Raw genomic sequence first — 18,926 nt, forward strand, 5'->3', positions numbered from 1 at the left:
TACATCATTTCCTTTTTTATCCCGTCTGTATAGTTTGATGTGAAGAATCACAGGCTAACTATACTGATAAACATGAGAAGTGCTGGGTTAACTGACAGCACTTTGCAGAATCTGTGGCTATTTTTGAAATGTTGTCTAGAGCCAGAAGTAAATCAGAAGTGAATTCATTAACCTTAGTTCCTCCATTGTGTTGGCTGGCAGTCTAAATCAATAACACAGACGTATAAGACCATAAAAAATAGCTGCTAACTGATATTTAATCACCAGTATCAGTAAGTGATGCAGAGCTATGAGTAGCTGTGCAGAGGACTCAGAGAACCTGTAGGAAACGGAGCTGACAAATGAAAGCTCCTCTGCTGTGTTTACTTGCTGTCAACACACTGCAGGCACGCAGCCACCTAATTAACATCTATGTCCTGTAAATGTGCCAGTGTGTGTGTTTTTAATCTCAGACAGATAGCGGCAAAACAAAGCAAAAATCCCAACAAAAGGAAAGCTAAAGTATTTTGGCTGGAGGCATCCGCCGCAACGCCACGATGCAAAAAGAAAGAACTAGACAATAAGCAAATAAAAAGAAAAAAGATGGTCTCACATGAATGTGAGCAATAATGACACAGTGACAGCTCTAGTTTATATGGCCAATAACTGTGTCGCAGCGTGATTGAGCCGGTCTGGTGAATTATAGCCCCTGTAGACTCTATTGCTGCCATTTTTCCTTAAGTCTCCCTGAGGAGCAGAACTGTCGACCATATTCTTCTGCCCCTGTCCTACATGAATGAGGCTGGTAGATATGTGGAGAGTTATGGTGACGGTCACAGGCTGTTGCTTCTCATATCTCCGATGGTTGTTTTAAAGACAGACTGATGGGAGTGATGAGAGCGCAGGGGGGAGGAGCGGAGGGAGGTGGTGTTTAAGGAGCGTCTCTGTGGAGAGGAAGCGTGTTGGAGACTGGAAACACCTCACACCACCGCGCTATGGCTGGATGAATGATGGGATGGGAGCCTACAGCTGTGGCCTCAACAGGGAGGTGTGGGAGGGTGAAACGCTCTTCACCTCAATCACTCTCGCTCCGTGGAAAGTGGAGGTCTGCTCGCCTCCCTGTATTCTCCTCCACTGGGTTAATCTTTGTCTTGTCTGGCTGGCTGCATCTCCCTCCTTTTACTATTCTGTTTTTTCTCACCTGATGCTTTTTTGTTGTCCTAACATTTTTGTCTCATTCATCAGTTCTCTTTGTGTTTATATACCTCCAGCTGCCTCTCCCCTTCGGTGTCTGCCCATCATCCTCCCTCACTCGCTCTCCCCTATTCTTGCTTTGCACAACGGTGAATAAAATGGTGGGCACACAAAAAAAGAAATATTTAACAGCCTTTGACTCGTCAACCCCAGCTCACATTACTTGTGTCAGAACTTGCATATCATCTCGTCATCATTTGAGAGTCATACATCCGCTGATAGAATCGGTTTCTCTTTCCAGTGATAGCCGTGTCATCAGGGATGCACTTGAATTATCTGACTGACAGCTTCATGCCGACCTGATCCTCTTCTGGTAGGTTTTAACTGCTGTTGATTTCATTGAGATTTGCTGTTCATGTATGTTTTCATTATGTGGGTCTGGTTTGCTAGAAAAACCCTCGATGTTGCTAAAACTCCTTGAGATTTCCCTTGAAGAGCAGAACCTTCTCCACCACACTGAACCATATAGACTGGATAAACATTTGAAACACTCACTTGGTGAATGAAAATGAGCCTTTTTCCATGTTTCTTATATCTATATACCGCGAGCCTGTAAATAAAGGAAAGGAGGGAGAAAAACAAGCAGAACGAGCCTGGAGTTCACAGGGTTTAATGTGGTTATAACCCTATTCAACAAATATGAGGAGGGCAAACTTTTAGCTTGTTTACCTTCCACTTTTACATCCCCGCCTGCGTTTGATGTCTATTTATCTGCTCTCCCTTTCTCTCACCCTCTCTTTCAGTCATCTCCCCTTCGCTCGCAGCTCTCTCTGCCCGTGTGAGGATGTGACGATGACACAGCATGCCACTCTGATTACAAGGTTAAAAGACACAGACGGAGGAGTCACACAAACAGCAGCACCGCTAATGTCACCCTCGCCAAAATAGAAATGACGTCTGTCAGATGCGGCCATAATCCTGTTTGTGATGTGTGTGCTCTCTGACAAAAGCGTGAGCAGGTCCAAAATCATGCACAAACAAACACACCCACACACACACACACACAACAAACAATGTGAAAGATGCGCTGTAAACAATTTTGTTAAGCACGACATTTGGCTGTCTGTTTGCATCGGCCACCTCCAGACCAGCAGACTGAATGAGACAAGACAAGGGTGGGTGTGTGATCAGGAGGGGGTTCATCCTGTCACTCTGCACCCCCAGATAAGATGTTCACCCTCTGTGTGTGTGTGTGTGTGTACTGCATTCGTCAACGGACCACCACCTACCCAATCATGTAGCAAAAAAACACTACTTTCTCTTTTCTCTTTCCCTGTCATCCTCCTCTTTTCCTCATCTCCATCCTTTTAACTAAGCTGATTAAAACACAACTCCCCACCACCACCTCTTCCAGCCCCCCCTCCTCCTCATCCACCACCCAGCCCATGGCCCTACGGCAGCATGGGACGGCGACGGGCCCTCAGCGCTTTCTGCATGAATATTAAGTGCAGGATTTGTGTCGCGGGTTTGAAATTGGAAATCACAAGTTTGACTAATCAGCTTTGGAGGTTCCACATTCGGAGTTTGTGTGTGTCTGTGTGCGTGTGTGCGTGTGCATGCATCTCTTCCCTCGTCTCCAGTGGCAACAGAGAGGTCCTACACACACACACACACACACACACACACACACAACTTCACCACCACCACCCCTGATCCCGCTGCGAGTCAGAGTGCTTATTCACTGCCTCGGCGGGGCCAAATACTCCCCCCGGCACGCACACACACACACACACAGACACACATGCACACACACACTCCCCTCCATCCTCCTCCACCCCTTCACTGCATTCACTCCCACCCACCTCTTATTTAAAAAGGGACCCAGAAATAGCCCAAGAGGCTATTAGGAAAAATACAGCCAGAGGAGGAGGAAGCTGTAGGGGTTTACAATCCAAAGCCATTCAAGGGTACACTCCAGCATCTCTCTCTCTCTCTTTCTCTCTTATTCTTTCTCTCTTATTCTCTGTCTCCCCCTTGTCATCCAGCCTTCTCCCTCGCTCTCTCTGCCTCTCTTTGTTCTGATGAATCAGTGCTTTAGTGAACATGCTCATTATGGCTTGATAGCTGGGGCTCGTTCAGTATCCCTGGCATTGGTTGAAAATGGAGAAGAAAGACGGAGATAAAGAAAGAGAGGGAGAGAGATGGGAAATGGAGGGTGGGGAGGGAAGGAGCGCAACAGGAAAAGGGAGAAAAGGAATAAGAATGAATGCAAACTGAGAGAAAGGAGCATTAATGAAGCAAAACAGAAGAAGTGAAAAGTATAGATTCCTCACAATCTCACAATGGACGGCAGATTAAATGAAGGGAAGCACACGACCCGAAGGAACATTCAGGTCTCTGTATTTACAACTAATGATAAAATTCACATTTTCTCTCTCTTACCACTGAAGCTGCCACAACCTTTCCTACCTTCTGATCATACTTACAGCAGACATGGTATTTCCTCCTGTTTTAAAGCACTTTTATAAAGCACTCTTTCTTCAGGGTTGGAGCAGTTGCTATCAGTTAACCGTGTTCCAGTTCTCACAGAGTTTTGTAAGAGATAAAAATTATAGAGAACATTCAGAATTATTATTGATAACAGCAATAATATCAAATAGATTTCATTTTCATGCTTTTACTTAATGTCCTGCTGCTCTAAAGACACCTTTCAGAGAAAGTGGTTTTTCAAATGCTTAAAGTCTGTGATATATCTGGCTGCACACATAATACAGGGGTTAAATGTCTCACTGACTGACCTGAGTGTGCCTCCTGATAGCAATGTACCAGGAGAAAAAGCCACACAAAGAGCTACTTTAGGAAATACTTCAGGTCCCGCGGCCAGTGACGAAATCTCTAACCTCTTCATCTCACGGTTCACGGCCTCACAGGACTGGAAGAAGGATTCCATGGCCCTGGTGATATATGCTTTGCAGCAACCCGCTATATCTGTGACTCAGGCTGTGCTGTGAAACAGATGTCTGCTGAGATTTACCGTCATTGTGTAGAGACATAGTGAGACAACAAGCGTAACGATAGTTTATCCACGATCTTACTGCACAAACATTTGAAGATGTAGAATTGTCTGACGGCGTACACGGCACACAAAGAGAAAACAGCGGTAACAGGTTTTATCATCTGCTGTACAGTGTGAATGTAAATCCTAAAACAAATAAGCAAATAATGGAGATTTGTAAGATATTGATTTTAACATCGCTGCATAAATGAGCCATGTCTGAAGAAATGTACATAAAACTGAGACAGATTTGAAAAGGAATGGTAAAAAAAAACCAAAGCAGCACAGGCTGAAACATCCTGGCTTTTAGTCTCTAATATGGGTCAAACTCACAAACCAGTAGATCCTACTTTTCATTTCATAAAACTCGGTAGCTTCTTTCATTAGAGTTTCCCTGCCTGGTGAACACACACACATCCAGTTAAACGTACGTCCCAAATGCTGTTGCGTAGTACTCCTTACGACTTGTAAAATCATTTTTGTGAGTTAAAAAAAAAGCTCTCAGGATCTGGATCATCTTTAAATGCACTAAAAAGTATTCAGTCACTGCAACTTATCATAATAATAATATCACTTTGACAAAAAGGTAAAGGTGACAAAATGTGAGCCGTGATGAATGAGTCGGCCGTCAGGAATGTGAGGAATAGGCCGTTTGTATGGAAGAAAAAAAAAAAGAAAAACTCAACAAGCGCTGTTCTTATCCTTCAGCTCACTGTCTTTTAAATCACTACAACAATAACTTCCAGTTCCCCATGTTCAGAGCCCAGTAAGCAGGTGCTCACACTGCTGTAGTCAGTCTTTACTTTGTCTCAGACTGAGGACATTATCTCACCACGCCAGGAAGTAAGTCTGTGTATGTAACCATAGTTTTTTGTGCCACTATCAGCTTCATCATCTGAGAATCACTCCGTTTCCAGTCAGACCTCCAGGCCCCCACTATCAACCACTCTATTAAAGTCCTCCTGAACAATCATCTCTCATCCTGCTGTGCTACATTATGAATAAATGACAGGCACTGACACACGCCAGAGAGAGGACGGTAACACACACGCCTGCTCTCAGACGGGGCTATGCTCTCACACACACACCACAATTCAAATACAAAACTCAGCCATAAACACAAAACCATAAACTGATTTGAAATAACAGGCTTTATCACCTCGCCAGCTCTCACCGCCATGCAATGGATGAACCACAACTTCCTACGAAAGGCCATAAAACCAACGTGGATTTTAATTGACATCCTCAACTACCACTAAAACACCGCCATTACCCGGGTTAGAACTGACTGCAGGTCAGCCTGGCAGTGAGCCTTTAATGATGGCCATATAACTGCAGGATGGGGATTATTCTTTACGTTTAATCACGGCAGAGAAGACAAGTGTTTCTGGGACGACGTCTCTCACTGGGACACTCACACACACATTCAGCCACAGCAGCTGTAAAGCTGAAGGATGGAGGCGGTAATACCCAACAATAACACAGCTACCTCGGACTCTTACAGACACACACACATCTGAAAATTTCCCATTATAAGCAACTTAAATTCATACTTAAATCCATTATATAACACAATAAAAAAAATCTGCACTAAATCAATTTGAAAGTTTGTTGCTTCTTGAGTTGCTATAAAGTACTGACATTTAATAAGAGGATATTTACTGTGCAGTTCCAGGCAGGAGAAAAACTTGGAGGGAGTAAGGGAGAGGAAAAGTAGAGCTGATTACCAGGGATTTACGTGGCGTCTGGTCCAATTCAATAGGGCTGACTAGGTTAAAATGCCTTTGGTTATTAACTTCCCCAGTAATTTCTTCTGCTATAAACAAACTCCAGCAATCACAGTGAATACAGAGGACACTAAAAGATACTTATGTGATTTCCTTGAATGCGACTCTTTTTTTCTCTGAAAACAGCCGAGGAGCGAAGACCTTTGGCTCCATGATGATCCCTGATGACATCACGGGCCCATTACAGCGCACCAACAAGGCCATGTGCTGCCATTACTGCACTGCGAGGGACTAAGAGCATTTTTACTGGCATGCTGATGGCATTAGAAATGTCTGGTGGCCCTCACAAGATTTTATTAGGTCCCACAAAGGAACTCAAACAGGTCCGGCTCAGGTGACCTGACAAAGCATGTCCCGTTTCACTAGAGGGGCCCTAAAACATCAAGCAGAACCTGTACTGAACAGAAACATACAGAGAAGGCCCCGGGCTTCCCCCCTCCATCATACTAGAAAAATGACTTTTCCAGAACTGAACTGAAACAATTCTGAAATTATACATTTTTCATACATTTAAATGAAAAACTAAAGATTGAACAGGAAAAAAGTGTCGGTGCACATTATTTCGGTATCTCCTCATGAGTCAGTCTCAAATATTGGAAGGAGGCTTAAGACAGATGGAATGTGTCACTGGCTGGTCTTGTGGATTTGGGATGTATTCACCCATTCAGTTCCCTGTAATTACAAAGGCTCTTGCTGAGATCCGATTTGCCGCCGGGAGCTCGTTCAAGGCGCAGGGATTGGAACGACAATGGCGTCGTCTGACAAAGGAATATGGATACTGCTCTTAAAATAGAGAGAACCTCTGCTGTTCTGTGAGGAGCGCTCAGGCTCACTGGCTCAGATGTGGGCAAGGTAAATTTAATTACGTGCCCTGTACACACTGGCTGGCTTTCGATTAGAATGGACTAACTTCTTGATACAGTTGTACCCCAGCGACCACTTAGAAAATAGTGTTCGGGACACAGCTGGGTAACTGAAGCAGGAGCCACTGGTCAGTACTAAACTTTTAGGCACAAATCTCTTCTGTCTGTTCTGTTCAGTGGCCTTGTCTATTCCTAATATTATGAATTTCAACCCTTTTTAACAGCAAATGTGAGTGAGGTCCTGTCACTACTGCAATAAGGGAATAACAGAGTAGTCCGCATGGAGCTTTAGGGTTTTAAAACAAAATGTACTCTAATAAAATGTCAGGTGAAGGCCAATAAATCAACTAATGAACTGCCAATAACAGATATTTGGTGCTAATATTTAAAATTGTTGTTTTTAAATGATAGTTATCAACTTTTCCAACAACATGAAGTTGCAAAACTGGAATTTTTCCAGAAAACATGCAGAGAGCACCAGCTAGCAAGAGATCTGAGGGCTGGCAAGCTGCTTGATGTTTGGCGGGGCCTGGTTGGTCCTCAGACGGCATGCCGCTCAGGATGCAGGTGTGAGGATGAAAGTGAATTCATGGAGAAGAGACTTGTGGAAGTTTATTTTTGGAGCGGCTGATATGGCGGTATATGGTGTGGTTTTCATTATTTGCAAGTGAAAATATGTCTAGCAATTATTAGATTATAACCTGAATTTCAGTGGATTTTAATGACTATAGTTTCATCAGTGGTAAAAAGTAAAATCTGCTTCATGCATTACAGTGTTATTGTGCAGATTTTCAAGCGAGATGCCAGTGTATGAGGGCTGGATTTCATCGGACTAAAATCTGGATTGGCCTATAGAAATGAAGATAACATCTAATTGGATTTTTTAATTTTTGATGAAAGCTAAAATTGATTAGATACAGCAGCAAAATTATTGATCCAGTACGTTTTTTCTTGTATTCACTGTTATTCAAACTTATTTTCCTACCTTAATATTTATATACATATTTATTTATTTATTTTTTATTCAGCCAGAACTACTGTGCCTTATTCTGTTGGGCTCTGCTTTTTAGTTGCATTTCAGTTCTTCTTTTGTGGTTTCTGCTCTCCTGCCTTCCACAAGTTATGTTTACAGTGAGATATGAAGCCCTAAACACTCTCTTATGACTCTGCCAGCTTTCACTTTACAGTAAACAATGACTTCCCTGGCCTCACTTCACCGGTGTTCAAACATCAGCGCACAGAAGGAAAAATGCATCAGTTATCAGCCCTGCCTGACACTCTGAGGCCACTTCTGTGTTTATGTGTGTGTTTACATTTGCCGTAACCGAAGAGAGGGATGAAAGCAAGGTGAGGAGGATGAGGAGGCGTGAGAATCATCTGCTTGCTGACATGGTTCATAGTGCAACCTCACGCTCTGCAGTCGCCTGCCTCTCAATCACATTCCTCACCTGATCTATTTCTGGAGCGGCTGCATGAGAGTGGTGGGTAGCAGGGATGAAAGCAGTGATGCTATGTTAGTGGAGAGGACCCGTGATTAGTTTATGAAATTGGGTTATCTATCATGTGAAAATCAGAGTTTGTCACAGAGGAACCTCATATGCACGAAACAGGCACACCACAGTGTGTGTTATTCAACCAAAATGGATTTCTCAGCCACTGAATTTGCAGAAAAGTACGTCCCATGTTTGCTAACAGCATGTTCCCTGTGTGCTTTCTCTCAATTAGTCGCTGTGACATTTTCAAAACAAATCATCAAATTCAGTCTAAATTGTCGAGGAAAACTTGCCATGCACGGCAAAAGCTTGTCTGTTGTGTTCATCTCTCCTTGGTGCAGCACAGGCAGTTACCCTGTCAGGCATCGGCAGCCTTCAGGAGGGTTGAGGGGGGGATTAACTGTCTATTTGCAGCAGCTGATTGCCCGGAATGAGATGCCCTCTGGTGCTGATCAACAAACGAGGCAGCCCCGTCGGCATCGGGCTTCCGGGGCTTTAGCAGAGAATGTTTTTCGACCCTGAATATTTCTGTAAGAGGAAAAAAATCTATAATCATCACGAAATGTAAATAATTGAATTCTGGCGGACCCCACACCCCTGCTGCCCTGCTGCCTGTGTGAGGATGCAGACAGACTGAGGAAGTGGGTAACATCCTCCTGTATCCAAACTCAGTCAGTCCTCTGCAGCCTTCTTTTGGCATGGACGATGCACACTCTACTGGCACAGCGTGCAATCGATGCTGCTCCTGTTCGGGTGTTCTGCCCACACAACAAAAGGTAAGATATAAACAAAAGTCCCCCAAGCGACAGAGTCCCCAGATTTGAGAAAAGCTGGTTTATTGACTAATGTTTGCTAAGCAAACCCTAACTTATGTGAAATCTCCTGCTGGGACGTGGAGGATGTGGCTAAGCTAACGTTACTGGTTGTTCACCCACTAGATGGCAGTGTACATGTCCGTTGCATAATGCAGACTTCCCAAATATTTGCAGGCTACATCTTGATAATTCCACCGAAATTCTTATTTAAAGCATAATTTATAAGATGGATGGTTTTATGGATTTGAAAAACATGTTATGGAAATAATGTTTAAGTTAACACATGATTTTGTCATGTAGACATAGATGACATGAGGTGATGAGTTAAAGGGTATAGAATCCTTTGGGAGAAAATCGAGATGGTAGCCGTACAGTGCAGTAAAATTCAATGAAATTTAGGCAGAACAACAGGGAACACCTTAAAAAAAAATCTGGTGTGCACCCCACGCATGCACATACCCTGACCCCTGGCCCTGTCAGCTCCTACAAATGCCCCCAGGTAGCCCTCTGCCATATTCAGACCACCCCGCATCTCCACTTCCCATTTTGTCTGCCGAGGCACGCCTGCCCTAAATGGCACCCTCCCCTGCTTTCCTTTCATTTTCTTGTGAAAAGTCATTAGGTACTGTACGCGTGTCTTCCAGGCTTCCAATCTGAAGGACGTTGATAAAATACATACTGTACATGCAACTTTAATCAGCTTGATCCACTTGATGTAGAGTTGAAGGCGAGGTGGGTCTATATTTCTCCCTCTCCCTCTCGCTCTCCCTCCCTCTCTCTCGATCTGCTTTCAGGCTGTTTGCTTTCTTAAATGAACGTAATGGTACAAACGGAGGATAAATTGCCTTCTTGTGCTCCATCTCATCACATCCATCCCACAGGGCCCTCTCCGAAGCGGGAGGGTAAAAAAAAAAAAAAAAAAAAAATGAAAACAGACCAGGAAAATAATTCACTTGCTTTGCCTGGGAGATACACATTGCTATCTGTGTAGAGCCTCTGTGATAAGGCTGATGTGCATTTGGTGCATTAGGCCTCCTGCACTATCACCACAGCACAGAACAGGCTGAGAGCAAGGGGCAAAAGCCAGCGCACGAATGCGCGTGTGTGCATCGGACTTGCACCCTCATTTTGTAACCTATCCACAGGGTTTACACGAGGCTTTTCCAAAGCTGCGCGGGGACTGAAACACCATCTACACAGGTTTACCAGGTGTCCTGCAGACGCCGGTAACAACAGCTGACCTGAGGATTCACCTGGACTCATTCATTACACCGCCAGCTCTCTCAGCAGGAGCTAACATTCCAGATGAACTCTCCCCATTACCTCAGTGTCCCTTTTTTTATTCTCAATTAAGAGCAGGAGAAGGCACTACCCCAGACATTCACTGTGACACTAATTTCACAGACACACAAGGACACTCAGAGGGAGTAATGGAAAACGCTGGCGGATGTCAGCGACAAACAAAAGGCAGTGCCAACACATGCTGCCACGGCTCTGGGAGTAAAATGTGATGCAGTCAGCGTCATTTCTAAGTCTTTTACAGGAAGTGGTGGAACTGGATACACCAGACGAAACAACCTGGAATTACAGAGACGCTGATGAGTAAGTAAAATGTAATTAGTTACCATAACTGTATGCGTCTCATTAAAGCAAACTGTTCCTTGATGCTAGGCATATCAGTTTCATTCCCTTGGGAACAACGAGAAAACATTATTAGAGGCTCACGAGCTGTTATTTAAGTCTTAAGGCAGACGCAGGGGTCGTAAAAAATTCATTTGTTTACCAATGAATTATTGAGAGGTAGGATTTAATCAAAGCTACAGATGTTGCAGTCAGAAAGTGTTGCTAATCTCACTTTGATTGCATCCAAATGAAAATATAGACAATAAAAATCAAAGAGACTGATTGTTGATTGCAGAGTTAATTACGGACGCCAAATAAGAGACAGCAAACAATAAAAAAGTGATTACTTCAGATTGGCTCAGCGATCATCTGATTGAGGTGGAACGTTGTTCATAAGAACTTACTCTCCATCTGCATTTTTTTTTTAATGGAGTCATCCAGTGGTCCATTCTGACAATACAACACAGAATAAAACCAAATGATTATGTGTCCCTGTTGGAATGGTACTGGTACGAAAAAAAACATGATGAGGATGATGAGAAACAAGACAAAATGAATTGTTCTTACTGATGATTATCCAAACAATAGTAAGGATAAAAGCTCTTTCAGCCTGTGGCACTGAAGAGCAGGGGGTGACTTTTTAACTGCAGTCTGCGGCTGTAAAAGACCCTTCATCTGAGGTGTGAAGTATATGTCTCATTGCATATTAACGCTTCCCACCTCACACATCAAAGTCTTCAAGCCTCAGAGTGGCGAGGTGGTGAGAGCGAGGGGAGAAATCCTCACAAACTTTCTCCTGAGATGAAAAGCCTGACCTTTTATCAGTGCTGGAAAATGCATTAGCAACCTCATAATCCAATTTCAAGACCATGCAAAGTGGAGGTTTTGACTGAATTTTAGTGTGGAGAGAGCAAGGGGAAAAACACCCCAGTGAGTGTTTCTTTAGGTGAGGATCTCTGGGTTCTCTTTCTCTCCCTGCTCTCTGCCTGCCAGGCTCTCTGGAGCTACTGAGATGCAGAGGACTTCAAGGGCTTTGCACTGCTGAGCTCCGTGAGCTCCGTATCTTTTCCTCCCTTCCTCCCTTGCTTCCCCCCACCTCTTCCTCTCTGTGTCTCTCCGACTCTTTCTCATGCCCATGCTCTAAGGAGCTTTAGAAACTCGACTGGGTAATGGGAGCAGCAGTCAATCAAATTGCAGTTTCAAAGGTGATGCTTTGTTTCACGCTTGCTTCCCACAAATCCCATCGAGCCTGGCACCTGTCAGGTTGTCGTTCTGAAACGCAGCATCCAACGCCAGTCACCCAAACCCCACGGTCCCTGGGCAGATGGAGGGGTTGACTTGTCAGCTGCCTGTCAAGAAATGAGGTCATTCCATTTTGCTAGGTCTACCTTTTTTTTTTTTTTTTTTTTTTTTTTTTAATAAGGTGAAACAAAACAACCGAAAAAGAAAACACAGAGTTCAGGTGTTTACGTCTGGCTCACTTTCCTGTAAACTCTGTGACTAACAGAGCAGAATTCATGCTACAGGTTTTAGGGGGGAAAATGATATTTGCGTTTGCTTTATATAAGGTTTTAACAAAACTGAACATGAATAAATTCTTGATTTCTATTGGTGCCCTTCAGTTTTACTGAGCCTGACAGCACTGTCAAAACATCACTGGTGCTGCCAGCTCTAATAACGTGGAGGTTGGTAATAAATTGTCAAATGAGTTCTTGTTGTACCGTGATCTCACAGAGGAACAGTAAAACCCGATACAGCACAGTGGACAGGATCTCTGGCCGCCCACAGAAACCAGGGGTCCTCGTATCTCCAAGGGTTTATAAGCTCAGGTCTGACTCATTCCGGCTTTACAGTCACACTGACCTTCCCATTAGGGCTCCGTTATCAAAGGGCTATTTATCCAGCTGCAGCGCCGCCATATGAACTGCAGTGGATAAACAAGAGTGCAGCTTTGAGACCCTTGGCAAGTCATGGGTGAATGCCTTTATTATGGCATAAAACGAACGCACATGCACAAACACACGAGGCATAAAAAGAGTCCGAGATGCAAAACTATAATGTACGGTTACTGGCAATTGCAGGCATTTGGGCCCCCACCTCCTCTAAAAAGGAACACCTCCCCACATCAACCGAAGGGCCCCTAAGTGTCTCTAATTAGTCGACTGGATCTAAAGAACCTTCTTCTATTTGACTAAAATGTTGTGTTTTAATGACAGCACCGAGGATGTACAGTAAACAAACCGATGGGAACCCAGACTCCCGGGTGCACCAGTATTGTTTGATGTCTTTCCAGCTATGCTAATGTTTGACTAGGTGGCTTTTAGATGAAAGACACTGATTAGTTCAAGTGTAGTCATCCTCCAACACACCCTCTGCCTCTGTTCAGCATTGGGTGTGTTTTTCCCAGCAAAGATGGAAAAATAAAGGAAGGCTGTCAGCTAATTTCAACTCAATTTACTTCCATTTACTTGGTCCCTGGAACCAATTTTACAAGATAAGATTTGTGCAGTTGTGCCATGCTTCTAGAAGTCATATGATAATCAGGAGATGGCTTCCACCACGGTAATATCCCCATATAACATTATTTACTATGCTGCAGGAGGTAGTGCTGAGTTTATTCTGTTTTTAGGTATATATATTTTCTGTGTGTGTTTTTTGGAAAAGAAAAGAAAAACAGATCAATCTGTGGGCTGTTTCTCAGACAGCAGAGTGCTGACAGTCATGTTACAGGCAGCCTGCAGTTTTTAACAGTAGTGGTTTTTGCATGTTGTTTAAGTCCATTCAGGAGTGTTACAGGGACCATGGATCTTAACTCTACAAGAAAATAACTCAAATATTCCTGTAAGACAGGATCCTTGATCTGCGCCTTTGATCAGAGTACGTTTGTGTGGGGTCCACTCAGAGGGCAGCAGCTGTATCCAGGTCAGAGCTAAATGCTGCTCCTTCTCCTCTTACATACAGAAGACGGACTGACAGCCAGGAGTGAGCAACCTTCGCTGGACAGTCGTCATCCATTTCCTTTTCCTGGACCTTCAAACGGGAAGTTTGTAGAGTGTTATCTCTGCAACTCCGAAATATTGGATTTAGTAGTGGCAACAGGATTAAAAAAAAAAATAAAAAATCTCAAATTATAAGCCATACTGGATCTAAGTTCTGATACCAATTCTGCTGTCTTGGTACACGGGACAAACAGAAATGATTGAAAATTTTGTTGTGCTGGCACTTTATACCACGAGAGCTTCATTAAGTTTAATTTAGAAATGTAAATTACTGTTTATATTTGTTATGATAGGCAAGTGATGGGAGTCATGAATCGGAATGCATTTCAAGCTCCTTTTTTTGCAAATCGTAAATAGAAAGCCTCTGAGCTAAATAAGAACCAGTGCATATTATTATATCTCAAAAGCAGCGAGACAAATATTACAGGCATACAGCTGGGCTGGCATACACAAGATATGCAAAGCAGCGAGAGGTGCAAAACAAAAATGCAGTGTTGAACATGCAGTGCATATTTCAAATCAAATAACAACCCTCGCAACAGCTAATCCTGTCCCTGAAAGTAAAACTCCGCACTGCACTATCAATACTCAAGGCTCAGACCCCAAACTAAATATAAGCTTGTATATATAATTAACGTGCAACACTAAGCTTTTTATGCTGAAATAAACCCATGAAGGTGAGAACTCACTATTTCTAAGAAACTGCTACAACAAGAGAGACGGAAGGAAAAGATAAGATGGGTTCGCTTGATGTTATTTGTTTTCTTTTTTTTTAGATAAGGATGAATTTCAGAGACAGACTCATAAATAGTCATAAATATATTTGTGTTCCAATCCAAAAAGATATTAAGCCAGTGTGTAAGATAAAAACAACAGGAATATGGAACAGCTTTTGGATAGTCGGAGGAAATTTGGCCAAATCTGAATAAACCTAAGCAGCCAGAACGATTTGAAAATGTATTTTAAAAACTTACATCAAAGCAGCACAGCATCTGTTTACAATCAGGCCCCTCATACAGGAGGAACTTTGCATAACTCAATCATTTCTCTCAGAAAGCCTCGAGCAGATTGCTATTAATATTCACTCTTAGCCTGGTTTTATACAGTACCTCTGCACAGAGCCTATTGATATTCCCAGTGAGAATCAATAGCATCATGTCTATCACTGACCAACTTCTTAGAGTCTTGTGATGTGAATACACAGGCTGATTGAACGCCAATCAAGAATTGCCTCGCCTTCTTTTTTTAAACTTGCTGCCAAGGCTTATCATCAGCCTGTGCTTTGGAAGTGGGATAGTTTACAGTAGATAGTTGCTATGACACAACAGGACTATTCTGAGGAAACACATGCAGGTAACCTTCACTTTAGACATATGGATCAGTGGCCTTCACTAAGCCCCAGATGTATTGGCACATGGATTTAGCCGGCTACCAGAGAGGCCAGATAACCTTGTCATATCTACTCTGTCATGGGAGGGTTACAGGATGGAGAGAACCTACCTCTGTAAATCACACACACACACACTCTGTCCTGGTCATACACAGTAACTCACACACTCCACCCCACCTGAGCCTAGCAGTGAAAGGTCACAAGCCCCCAAGTGACAGCTGTCAGTCACAGGAAATAGGTATTATCCCATCCACTAATAACACCCTGAAAGGTTCTGGGAAACTATGGGGGTAGTGGTCTCCTGGCTTCTCACCACAGGACATGACCTGCAGGAAATCCGTAGCCCTGTAGCCCTCATAACACTTCCAGCTCAGCAGAGGTCTCCTCATTAGGAATGGAAGAGCAAAATAAATTCAGCAAAAACAAACTGGACCAAGATGTGCAGCATGTCAAGATTTAAGAGAGCTGAGTTTTTGGGTGAACATGCATAACACTGTTGATGCAGAGCTTGCAGGTACCGTAATATTACTCTATCCACTTTACAATTTTCTTCAATTTAAGTTTCTTATTGTTTAAATATATTCGTTGCCAGGTACACTCGAGGAAAATGCAACTTCCATGGTTTGCTGATGACAAGTCATGACACTTAGACAGGTTTAGGTTTTGTGGACTTTGTTGAAGAAACGTTTTGTTGAGTGAAAAGTAAGTTATGCTGTAGTCTATCTTTGGGGATTTAACGTTGTACATAGAAACCAAAACACTTTCCTGTTTGCTGAAGCTAGAAAAAGCGAATAAACAAATAAAAACATGCAAGATGACTTCTCATGCTCTGCATGGCGTCGTCGTCGCATCAAAACGTCCGTGTTGACACGGAGGTTATGAGTGATACAGCCCCCAGCGACAAGCAAGCTGAACTCAGAGGCAGTGTGACTCAGAAAAAGGTGTGTGAGAGGCCGGGGAGGATTACCTGTGATCCAAGGATAATGAAAAAAAAGACACTACCTGATATTAAATTCTAACACATGGAGAATTATTGATAGGCTCCTGATGTTGTTTTACCTTGATTCTTCCTGCCTGCCTTGTGGGAGAAGGCAGCGATACCTCTGTGTAAAATTCATCCTTTTTCTGTGCAGCATGTGTCATCCATGATAAGTATAAGTGAACAAATAATGTCACACCACTGATTCTACATCATAGATGAGGTGTAAATGAACTAAACTGTTGCTAGGCACCAGCACCAGGGACAAAGCTTTTCAGTGTCGTTTGAATAACCTTGTCATGGACTATTTTTTGGTCCTACCTGTCTGGAGCTGCAGGACGTCCATTGCGAGGCTTGTTGACCTGTGCATACAGAGCTTCCAGGGGTGGACCGTCCGGAAGGCTCAGGGGAAGGTGAGGGCTCTGTGGACTCTGAGGGAGATGGTAGTGGTGGTTGTAAGGGTCCATGCTGCTGCTATCTACAGACGAGTTTAATGATCCGATGCCAGCGTAGGTGTGCTCTTCATCTGAGCTGAAGGTGCGGCTGACAACATCTTGGATCTCGGCATATTCCCTCTCCTTCGCCTGCTTCTCCCGAAGTTCCCGCATCTTGGCCTGTATTCTGTGATAAAGACATTAAGAAGAAAAAGTGTGATAAGCGTTTTTGGATTTGTGAGTCATTTGGCAAACTACAAAAGTTGTCCAGAAATGCCAAACGTCAACATGATGTGCTCAGTGGGAAAAAGTCTCAAAAAACTGTGACGAGGATATTATCCCTCAAATTCTGGCAGAATTATATTTGATGAGTCAAAAATGACTGAGTTTCAGATGATCACAAATTTCTAAGGAGTTTAAAGTGGTTCTGCAGATTTTTGAAATGTTTTTTCGCTGCTTTTCTTTGCCTTTGTCTTTGGGTGAAACTATGTATTTGGCCAATTCCAGCTAGAGCAAAAGAACCATATCAAATTGCCCAATATTAATCAGTTCTTAAAAGATTCTTTTTGTGTTTTCCACGCAGTGAGTGGTGCTGATGATAAGGAGGAGAATATACAATATTTGTTCTGGTAAAAAACAGTGTGCTATTTTTATAAGATTGGAAAAGTTTTCATAAAACTCGCCCCTGGAACTGAGACCAACGTGGTAACTTACTAATTACATGCATTTATTTGTGATGAATAAATGCACCTAGTAAGAGAAACAAGGAACAAGGAGACAACACAACAGAGAGATTTAGGGTAAAATAAAAAAAGGGCCGAGATGGGTGTACTTATATTATCTCAAAGGTCCTCTAACAAGAGGAGTTAGGAGGGAGACAGTCAGCCCTCCCAGTCCTCCTTCCCACCCCTTCCTTTCCCTCCATGCCATTCCTCTCCCGGGGACCACTTCCACACAGCAGAGCCTTTCACAGGACCTCTCCTGTGTCTGAGAACGGTTCCATGTGAATGCCCATCTGTCCGCAGCTAACGAGACTCAGTCATGGTGTTGCATGGGAGCGAGGAGGGCTGGCATTGTAGGAGCAGGGAGCTGGATGTGTAGGAGTGCTGGGGACGGACGGAGGGGGAAGTTGACCTCCCACTGTGGTGACCCTGACAGCAGCCACCAGAGCGCTCACTAGTTCCAGATGCTGCATCCCTGCTGTAGGGTAACACACATCCACACACCCCCATACCAGCATGCCTACCTCCCACTGGTGCTAGACTTCCCAATTACCTCAGGTCATATCTGACCTCTGACCCCCCCCCCCCCCGCCCCTCTGCTGCTCCTCACAGATGATTGACAGGTTTGGAACAGAGCTAAAATCCCCCCCCAGCCTAACGTTCTCTCCCATGTCTGTGTATTTTAATAACAGTAATCACATTTCAAACAATCACCATTTTTCAGTGCCGGATTAACCCAATTCCCACATCCTACCATAGACTGCCTTGTTTATTTTTAGCCGTCCAAAATCCCATTTTCTCAGCATTATCTGCGGAATGAGATTTTGATGGAGGCCTGATGCAATGTTGCATGATACCCAGTCATCTATAAAGCCTCTAAGCTGGTTGGGTGTATTTTTGCATTGTTCGTGGACCAGGTAAAGTATGGAAGTGATCAACTCACAGCGCAGTTGTGAACACCCAGTGTGGTCTCACTTTAGCTCGTGCTGTCAGGAAATAGAACACAGGCCTCACAGAGAGGAAAACACTAATTCCCAGAAGCCCTTTCACCTGCCATCTGGCTAAAGTGATGTCAGATCTCTGCCAGGAAGGACCAGACAATGATGTTACCACAGGTTCACGGAAGTCCGCTGGGATCTCAAGACCCTCTGGCGTTTTATGGACTAATCAAATTCATAAAAACAGCAATATTGACATTTGGAATGAGATAATGGCCTTGGCTAGACTGGCGACATGAAGCTAAACGAGAGAGACTTCTCTTCCAGGGCTCGGGAGGCTGACAAGGATAAAGCTAATAGGTGCATTTCAATAAAAGGATATTAACAAGCAAAAACGCCACAGATGTGAGTCATGCTGTTGTCATTAGCGTCATTACCATCAGAGCCTGTAACTTAGCTGCTTTTATACACCCATCAACTTTCAAAATAAGCTTTTGTTTCAATTCATGACATCCTCAGGGGAGGAGTCATGGCTCTTTTTTATCATGCAAAAGATCTGTCTGTCTGTATGTAAGCAGAGAAAACATATCCCCAGTCCGAACCTGTCAGCGTGCTATGAGAGGCCTATCTCGACATGTTCTGGACGTCATGAAGA

General features: G+C 43.6%; 1 protein-coding gene across 3 annotated transcripts in view; it reads right to left on the reverse strand.

The window, feature by feature from the left end:
* LOC121200233 (partitioning defective 3 homolog) overlaps positions 1-18,926 on the reverse strand; it is a 291,059-nt gene that overhangs the window by 53,564 nt on the left and 218,569 nt on the right. For all 3 annotated transcript variants that reach the window (XM_041065396.1, XM_041065394.1, XM_041065397.1), the window contains exon 21: positions 16,499-16,798. In XM_041065396.1, the coding sequence (XP_040921330.1) occupies positions 16,499-16,798 (300 nt within the window). The remainder of the gene's footprint in view (positions 1-16,498; positions 16,799-18,926) is intronic.

Source organism: Toxotes jaculatrix, chromosome 20 (assembly GCF_017976425.1).
Source record: "Toxotes jaculatrix isolate fToxJac2 chromosome 20, fToxJac2.pri, whole genome shotgun sequence".
NCBI lineage: Eukaryota > Metazoa > Chordata > Actinopteri > Toxotidae > Toxotes > Toxotes jaculatrix.